This window comes from Bactrocera latifrons, unplaced genomic scaffold (assembly GCF_001853355.1).
Source record: "Bactrocera latifrons isolate USDA-ARS-PBARC rearing strain unplaced genomic scaffold, ASM185335v1 scaffold_179, whole genome shotgun sequence".
NCBI classification, from domain to species: domain Eukaryota; kingdom Metazoa; phylum Arthropoda; class Insecta; order Diptera; family Tephritidae; genus Bactrocera; species Bactrocera latifrons.
In genome coordinates, this window is record NW_017535285.1 from 295,198 (window position 1) to 304,348 (window position 9,151).

Genomic DNA, 9,151 nt, shown 5'->3' on the forward strand with positions numbered 1-9,151 from the left:
ATATAACGCTAATATAAAATAATTTAATTAATTAACTTTTTTTATAAATTTCTTTATTCTTGATTTCCTTTAATTTAGTCTTTTCTTCTAACATTTATTTATTAGTTTTGATACATTTTTACAAAATAATGTAAACAAACATCCTTAAGTAAATTTCGTAAATTTGCTGGCTATTCGTTACAAAATGGTACGCCGCCTAAAAGTATGCCACCATGCCTCCTTCACAGTTTCAAGCATAGTCGAACAAACTGGAATTCCGAGAAGAGACCAACAACTTTCCGTGTTTGCCTTTTCTTGTTGTTGCACATTACTCTATAAACATCCGAGTCTTTCCCAAAACAGGCAACTATGTACATTCTTTAACAGTATCCGGTATCCATTAGATAAACAAAAAGATTTCTTTAAATTTTAAAATTTATAAGTAAAACACAATTGCGTATACTTCAGTTATTCATCGAGAGCGTTTATTTTAGAGCTTTTTAAATACATTTGTGTTTTTAAAAAATATTTTATAAGCGAAAAAATCACATAATTTCCAGTATTATGCCGTTCTTATCATACATACACATACGTACATACATACATATATACACGCATACAAAACATACGCACATTTCATCACTAGTATCTATGTACATAAGTACGCATGCGCAATGCCATTTTTGTTACAAGACGCCGCCGTGTTTATTTTCTACCGCTTCTACGCCATCAGACAGCACAAATGAACTTGCGTTGTTGTTGTTGTGGAACTACAATATTTTTAGGATTTCTAATTGTTACATATTCAGGTCGTGAAATCAACATTATGCTTGTTGTTATTTATTTTTAGTAGTAGTCATCCAAGGCGTACCAGCTGTGGTGAAAAACGCCATACGTACATACGTATGTATGTATACATTTATATGTATAAGTAGCTGCTGASCGCTGGTCGTTCGCTTGGTAGTATTTTTGAACTTAATTAATAGTTACATACATACATATGAATATAGGTATGCATGGTAATATGTAGCTAAAGTGTAGTTTTTAGTTAATTTAATTAATTAAGTTTTCACTTTTTTTCTTAGTTAACATATCTAGTGAACATATAATATATTCTTTTACTCCAAATTAAATTTCATTAAAAAATATAATTACTAAAAGCTAATTCGTTATATACGAGTATGTACAGATAACGCAAGTCTCCATACGTATTACATAGTGTTATTGTTATTTGATGATTTTTTTTTGGTTGTTATTTTCTGTATTATTTATATATTGTATTATTAAATTTTACTTGTTTCATTTAGATTTCCGATATAATACTTCAGTTATTTCAGTACTTTTTACAAAAGAACTCCTATGCAGCACAATAAGAAGGATCCCACTTACATGCTTACATACATTTCGTGTAGCCTATAACAATACATACATACATACATATGTATTTATATATATAATATGCATATATGCATATAGTGTTGATTCGTGATCAAATTACATTTTTGTATGTATGTATGCATATTTATATACATATGTATGTATATCTATATGTATGTATTATTTTTACGTTATGTATAAAGCGCAGTTAACCGAGAGTTACACGAAAAAATAATCAAAAAATTTCAGTTTAAAAAAATATTAAAAATAAAATTCAAAAGCACACTAACAACTATCACAGAACATATTTATGTGTGTACATATGTATGTATGTACGTATGCCAGTGCGTCACAGGAGTTCGCGATTTAGCAGCGTGCAAAATGTGGTAGTAGGCAAAACAGCAAATGAGGGAAAGACCTGGAGTGCAGGTGCTAAGTGCAATACTACACTCTTGTGTGTGTGTGGCTCAACTGCCTGTTGACAAAGCAGCATACGAAACAACCAACCATATGTTCGTTTCTGTATACCTTCAGGTATAGTATATGCAATTGTTAAGCAGTCAGTCTTGGTACGTCCAAAATGAAAAGTAAAAAAAAATAATATGCCAGTTATTGAATTTTAGCAGCGCAACATGTGCCTACCGCTGTTTAGGTCCTCTTCTGTGAACGCATGCTGTGCCTGCAGGTTTGTTCGTGTGACAGTAAGCATTTGAAAAGTTGCACAATATGATTTCCCTCAAAAAAAAAAAAATAATAAATAATATTGTGCATTATTTTTAAACCGTATGAAATACATGAACAACAAACACTTTGTTCAAACTGTTTACAAAGGTGTGGTGAGCTTACACTAATGAGAAATTATATACAGATTTATGAAAAAAAAAAAATAAAAATTGCAGTCAATTCCAAGTAATGGTTCCCACGTATATACGTACATATGTATATGTATATGAATTTCAGGTATGTAATTTGAAAACGTCCGTAGTCTCTGCTTCATGCCAGTCTTTATTCGGAACACTATTAAAGGGCAGAGTTTAAACAATGCAATGAGTTTTCGTGGCGGAAAAACTCAAAAGGCGCTTATGCGAATATCTTTTGAGAGCCTACATTTAGGCACATAAACAACAAAGAAATATTGCCAACATAGATAACAACGTGTCGTCGAGCTGCGAGGTTTCAGGTTTGCTACAGGCATACACACATTTCATGTATACATATTTAAATTGTCCTGCACGTTTAACATGCTCATCACTCTCTGCTGCTAACAATTGTTCGGCTACACTGTGTAAATATTTCTTTCATTGCTTTTCCCCCTTTAACCCATTACATTGCGGCTGATTTGATAACATTTTGAAAACATATTGTATTTTTTCAATCCCCGTATGCTTATTTGGCGCTGTTTTGCTTTGCAACCCTTCCATTGTGCTGTTTTGATCACGTCCTCGCTCAACGTGGATCTATGTCAACTTAACTATTTCTATCCTAACACTGCCATCGTCAACAGTTTGTGTAAATGCCGCGCGTATAGTATAATTCTGCAATGCGTTCAGGCAGTGTGCTGTAGAGATTGACCACAAAATCCAACGGTAAACGCGTCCATGCCGCACGTATACGAAATATGAGATCGTCCTTGCGCGAAAATTTGCGTCCACCATCGTAGACTTCACGTATCAGCCAACCCCAGATATTCTCCATAATGTTGACGTCATGCGCTATAGTTGGCCAACGTTGCATTTTGATGCCTTCGGCATCGAGCATTTCTTGTGTTGTCGGCGTCATATTGGCCGTCCAATTGTAATCTTGCAGTATAAAATCTGGATTACCACCTAATTTGGTAATGATATTCGGTCGTTCGCGCAATATGGTCTCAATATATGTTTGTGGTCGTTGTTTCGCCGTCGACACCTCCATGTGAATTGGACCACCGGCGGTGATTAACATATATATGTAAACGGAATTGCCACGCGGCCGTTGCGAAAGCGTTTGTTCGTAATTACGTAAATCGTGAAAGTAACTGGAGAAGCCATCCGGTCCATCTAAATTGAATTTACGCTCATCCTGGAAGACCACACGTCGCCAATGCTCTTCACCCCACACAATATGCGAATTTGCGAAGTTTAAACGTTCAGTTTGATGATACTGCGACAATACGGGTTCTATTTTGATTTTTTTAGAATTAACTGCCGAGCTACCGGCTGCTGATGTGCCGCTGCGCATCTGTGCACCCACCGCTCCGGCTTTGGCACTATCCACCGCATTATTGGCATGCCCATTAGCGGCTGATGAGCGACTAGAGTTGGTGGCATTCGATTGCTGTGTTGGCGCATGACTGGAGGCTGTGCCGCCACCCGTACTCGAACTGGCCGCTGAGAAATTTGAATTCTGATTTAGTGCGTGTATGGGAAGCGTACGATTATGATTATAGTTCTGTTGGTTGTGCTGCGCACTTTTGAATTTATGATTGGCCGCACCCGTGTTGGCTAATGTATTTGACACAGCTGATGTGTTAGTATTATGAAGGTTGCTTTGCTGATAGTAAGGATGGTGGTGATGATAGGTCATATGCTGCTGATGTATAGTGGGCTGTTTGAGTTGCAGCTGCTTTAGTCGATGCTGTGATTGAACCAGTAATTGCTGATGCGCTTGTGCGTTAGTGTGGGTTGTTGCCGATGTTGTGGTGTCCTGTGTTGGTGTGATATTATGTAGTTGCAGTTGCTGTTGTTGATGTTGAATTTGTGTTAGTTGTTGCTGCTGTTGTTGATAAGACTGCGCTGTCACTGCTGTTGCGTGATGTTGCAATTGCAAATGTGCTTGCGTTATCGCTCCTGTGTTTGTTGTTGGTACTGTTGTTGCCGTGACTGTTGGCGCAGTTCCGCAGTAATTGTCTGTGTGCTTGAGGTAGTGTTGTAGGGCCATCAGAGGTTAGGCAGGCGCTTACTAGYCGCCACTGCAAACTCTTTTAATTGCTTTTCGAAATTATTATCGATTTTTTTATAATATAAGCCAACAATAATCAGAAAATTAAAGATTACTGTGCTTCAGTTAGTTGTATTATTGTAGTAGAAATGCAGCTGGCACTTTATTCTCACTATTTATTAACGAAGCTTGTTATTATTGTTGGTGGTGCTTCAAGAAATTCATCACAGACTGTGGCCAAATAAATGAAAGTCCATCGATCGATTTTCATGTGATAATGTTTTAACAAACATATATGAGTAAAACTATTAGAACGTATTATTAATATTTGTTTTAGGTATATTCCTGCTGATGCGCAGTTTCAATTACGAATGTCGTTAATTTTTATTAATTAGATTGTAATTTTAAAAATTACCTTATCTACATGGATTATTTTAGTACTAGAAGTAAGGTTTTATGATTCTGATAAACTTTTCTTATTATTCCATTAACACTTTATACTTATAATTTATGTAAATTTATTTCATGCCGTGTTTAAAGTTGTTTATGGAGAATCTGTAAATAAGAACAAACACATTTTAAAACACAAAAACATATACATTTTTTAGGATTTAGTTAATAAATAAATTTAACTAGTTTCCTCTTCTGCAATTGATTTAAACTTAATTTACTGCACTCTATGCCAGGCTTCTTTAAAAGTGTTTGTACTGCACTTTACATATAAATTTGTATGTACATAGCAATGTCCATCGAATATTTTCACATATATTTGTACTTTTTATTGTCCTATTTAATCTTCATGAAACGAGATAGCGTTTTTGTTATTTTGTGACTAAAATACCAAAAATGAACACTTTATAAACGGTTTATATTAAATTGAYTGGTAGAACACCCGATTAATATTTTAACAGCTTGTCCATTTTGCTTGACGCAAAAGAAAAATTTCAAATCCGAACAACTGTCGCATTAATTGTTGGTGACATATTACATATGTCATATGTACAAACATATGCATCATGGTACACCTTGCGATACTGATATCAATGCTACCGTAGATGGAAGCAGCAATGTATGCAACATCAACAGCACATTCGGGTAGATACAAATATATATTGGCAAGTAATGGTCGACAATATAATGCGCTATACAGTTTTGAAAGCTTACAAAAATAAAGTTATAACATCTTATATCAAACACTTAGTACCATTATTATTGTTTACATTATGCATTTGGTCTACTTTATTGTTTTTGAAAAATTAAACAATATAAAAGCACACAAAACATCAAACACATCAAAGAATTCCACTTGAAGAGCTTTCGAAATAATGAAGACTTTTTGTGTTCTTAATTTTAACTGATGGCCGATGTTTATTTAGTTACAGATGTGAATCAACGCACAAATTAACGTGAATACACTGTATATACATATATACAGAAATGATAAAGCAAAGCAAGCAAGCTACGTGCGTTTGCGTTCAAATCCTATCTATATACACGCACTTTGTACATATTTATACCGAAAACCAGTCGATATTGTGAATATGTACATAAATCGTGACGAAACGAAAATTTTGCTCTCGGGAWTTCGCTGGATGCGAACGATTAAATTTTTCTTTATTCCAAATTCATATGTATATTCTTAAACACTCAATTCATTATTTTTATAAATTTCATGCATATACTCTAAATTATATTTACAAATAAAATGAAAATAACACAGTCAAACCACTTTAGATCACGCACAATAGCACATTTGAGTGAAAAATTTACTTCCGTAACCCCAAATCACACTATCAAGCTTCGTCATCTGCACTTTGCACACCTTTTTTTCACGTACCTTCATTTAGATCGTGTTTGCTGTATAAGAAAAATAGATACAATTTGGTTCCATTTTTTGGCTTTATTAATTGCGATGCGTTAATAAAAATGGAAACCATGCATATCCGATGCAGCGGCAGCAACACACAAATTAACAGGCAGACAGGGCGAGCCAATGACAAAATCTGACTTTACGCAAGCTATCCGTATTTACAGCTGTCAGATCAGATTCACATGGTTGTATGAAATGTCAATTTAAAATCTAACACTCWTAAGAGCCGCCTTAATGCAAAAATGCTATTATTAAGTTTTACTAACATTTATAATTTTCCTGTGTACAAAAACTTTTTTTCTTTATTTTACTAAACAATTATATTTTATTATTTTTGAGACACCCGGTACTTTATGTTGAGGATGGAAAATGAGGGTTTCTTCTCTGCTAATTATGGTCCCTACGATACATTTTAATTTCCGCAAATAAGTTAAACATTTCTAAATGAAAATCCTTTTCATATCACTTTGTGATTCTAAATCATACTATATATGCATTTGAAGTAATGTTGCCTCTGAATACTGTAGATATGTTAGTTCAACACTAAAATCCATGAGTTTTTTCAAAAGTCTTTGCATTGTGCTGTATTAAGTTTGTATCAAAATTAATACTAACGTTTAATCACATAATATGCAAGCAGATCTTAAGAAATATATTGTATATTTTTGTGCAGAATGTCCTGCAACGCGGTTTAATAAAATGAATACGTAAGTAGCTGAAGTTTTTGTTTTAGACCATACCATCCTTAAGCACATTAATCAGTTGGATTTTGGATAACTATCAATATGAAGTCCTTATCTGGAGCAACCATAATTTCGTGTTTCTTAGAACGTACACGCAGGAAAGTGAGATCATTGGATGGGTCTAAATCACGCACAACACTACGTGCTTTGTCAGATAACTGACTCATAAGTCCGGCGTACTGCACTGTGGTCGTGTTGTCCAATGTCGACTTGACTGGAATACCTAATAAAATAGTCCAATTAGTAAATTCCGTATGTAGTATTGTAGTCAAATTACCTTCATTATTGACAACAATGGTACCGACAACACCCTTATGTGACTGAATCCGTTTTAAAGTTTCCTCAACTTCTTGCGACTACAATATATAATTATACAGAATAGATTATATTGTACGCTTTGTACTAAATACTTTTATTTACCATATTTGCTTGTATTTATTATTGAAACTTGAAAAATTTGCAAACTTTTCACCTGAATCAGTAGACGACAACCAGAATGAAAATCAATGTTGTCATCGATCAAGCAGAAAACACAACTGGGGTTGCATTTAACAATAAATTAAAAGTACTTTTAATAAAAAGCATAGTTGCCAGGGTGGCGTATTTGTTTAGATATCACTTGACTAATTTGAATTCCACTATCCAATGGTCAAAATCAACATAAAAATTGAGATTAAAATAGTATTTGTAGTAATACATAAGTTTTAATACATTGCATTTATGTACAAATGTTTAAAATAAAATTTTATTTTACACTTAACAATTTTTTTTATTGAAACTCAGTAACCAATTTCAAGCACTTTTATTTAACTTTTCGAATTGTGTATGAAAAACTGACTATATATATATATTTTTATAATTTTGATATTTCAATGTTGGTAAGTTTTCACTCAAAACACTGCTTATGATCAAGCTTTAACTGGTAATTATTTTCAACAGTCAATTCAATTGGAGAACGTTGTACGCAGGAATGCCGAAAACACAGAACGTATCATGAGGAACGCCATTGGCTATGTGGTGTCGAATAATGCCTTAGGAACTGTGGTACAATCTACATTCGATAACAGCACTTCTGGTGGAATAACTAAATTGATTAGCGGAGTACTAGTACCAACAGCTCGCAGCGCTGTGCGGGACTTAGACTCCACCAATGATTTGGCCTTTCTTCGTATTGCTACACGAAAATTTGAATATTTAGTCGCACCGGAAAAGGAATTCACAATTGTTGTGATGCAATAAAACTTCATCGTTTCGTTATTTAACCACCAATATATATTTTTTGTGTAATTTGGTTTTGTAAAATTTGGAATAACATTTCATAGCTGGATTCTATCCCGCGCATTTTGTACCACCATCACAGTAATTTTTCCATCTGGCGTTATAAGTACTTCATTCGCTTTCGTGCGCACACGTAGCATTAATAACTCATCTTTCGGATCAATCTTTTGCAAGCCCAATTGTACTTTCTCCTTCAATATTTCATATAGGCCAGCAAACTCAATAGCCATTTGTTTTTCCATGGTTGTCTTTACGGGATTTCCATTTTTGTTCAATATAATTATATCCACTATATCGGGTTTTTCTTCAATTAGCCGGAAAACCTCCTCCACGTATGAGCGTGTACGTTTACTCTATAAAGAAAAGACATCAACTTGTTTTGTATATACAGACTTGTACATATGTTACYTGCTGTTGATCTGCTTGCATATTTCTTTATGCTTTATAATTATTAACTACAAAAAAGTGATCAAAACTTGAAAACTGTCACACAACCATTGCTTACTTTATAAATTCCTTAAATGGGTTGGTCTCCATAGTACTTTCTGCTGTTGATTTTTTGAACTGAATATAGGTCAATAGGTAAAGTTAGGATGTCCTGCCATAGTAACAAGCTACGTTAATGAATACCATGCGAAGTTTAATAATGAAATCTTTATGTTAAATACCCAAAAAAAAAAACTCAATACTACTGTTTGGTGTGCGCATTCGTGACGTATACTATTCAGCCAATATTATAGTTTACCAAATTTTTGGAAATGTTATGGATAAAAATATGAGTGTTGTTTGGCTATGTTGTTTAGTTATTTTCAAAAAATTAAATCAGAGTTATTATAACAAGTTATCGATATTTTGAGATTCTTAATTAGATATCGATTTTTAAAAAAAACCGTAATCTTTTTGCCTTGCCGACATAAATAATAATAATAAAAGGATGTTTCTATTTTTAATATACATTTTTGTATGTAATCTAAAAATCAACATTACT

The 9,151-nt window shown here is 33.7% G+C and overlaps 4 protein-coding genes across 5 annotated transcripts; 1 reads left to right on the forward strand and 3 right to left on the reverse strand.

Moving 5' to 3' along the window:
• Positions 1-2,343: 2,343 nt before the first annotated feature.
• LOC108967143 (transposable element Tc3 transposase) lies at positions 2,344-6,262 on the reverse strand. 2 transcript variants are annotated; one of them, XM_018930393.1, is made up of 3 exons: positions 6,110-6,262; positions 4,688-4,827; positions 2,344-4,577 (listed from the first exon to the last, which is right to left on the reverse strand). In XM_018930393.1, the coding sequence occupies exon 3, from the start codon at positions 4,270-4,272 to the stop codon at positions 2,854-2,856; it is 1,419 nt and encodes a 472-aa protein (XP_018785938.1). In that variant the 5' UTR covers positions 4,273-4,577; positions 4,688-4,827; positions 6,110-6,262; the 3' UTR covers positions 2,344-2,853. The 2 variants fall into 2 exon arrangements, with proteins under 2 accessions (XP_018785938.1, XP_018785937.1); XM_018930392.1 differs by having other exon boundaries at positions 2,344-4,827.
• A 457-nt stretch (positions 6,263-6,719) lies between these two features.
• LOC108967144 (dynein light chain roadblock-type 2) lies at positions 6,720-7,426 on the reverse strand. The gene is made up of 3 exons (XM_018930394.1): positions 7,306-7,426; positions 7,163-7,241; positions 6,720-7,108 (listed from the first exon to the last, which is right to left on the reverse strand). The coding sequence occupies exons 1-3, from the start codon at positions 7,306-7,308 to the stop codon at positions 6,897-6,899; spliced, it is 294 nt and encodes a 97-aa protein (XP_018785939.1). The 5' UTR covers positions 7,309-7,426; the 3' UTR covers positions 6,720-6,896.
• Positions 7,427-7,586: 160 nt separating this feature from the next.
• LOC108967148 (dynein light chain roadblock-type 2-like) lies at positions 7,587-8,147 on the forward strand. Its single transcript, XM_018930402.1, has 2 exons — positions 7,587-7,763; positions 7,825-8,147. Exons 1-2 carry the CDS (start codon positions 7,758-7,760, stop codon positions 8,122-8,124), a joined length of 306 nt encoding a protein of 101 aa, XP_018785947.1. The 5' UTR covers positions 7,587-7,757; the 3' UTR covers positions 8,125-8,147.
• On the reverse strand, positions 8,135-8,943 carry LOC108967147 (dynein light chain roadblock-type 2). Its single transcript, XM_018930401.1, has 3 exons — positions 8,669-8,943; positions 8,572-8,618; positions 8,135-8,516 (listed from the first exon to the last, which is right to left on the reverse strand). Exons 2-3 carry the CDS (start codon positions 8,590-8,592, stop codon positions 8,202-8,204), a joined length of 336 nt encoding a protein of 111 aa, XP_018785946.1. The 5' UTR covers positions 8,593-8,618; positions 8,669-8,943; the 3' UTR covers positions 8,135-8,201.
• Between the last annotated feature and the right edge of the window lie 208 nt (positions 8,944-9,151).

Coding starts and splice junctions, on each gene's coding strand:
- LOC108967143 (XM_018930393.1), bottom strand. CDS start 4,272: ATGGCCCTACAACACTACCTCAAGCACACAGACAATTACTGCGGAACT.
- LOC108967144 (XM_018930394.1), bottom strand. Junction 7,109..7,162: donor CATTGTTGTCAATAATGAAG/GTAATTTGACTA, acceptor CTATTTTATTAG/GTATTCCAGTCAAGTCGACA.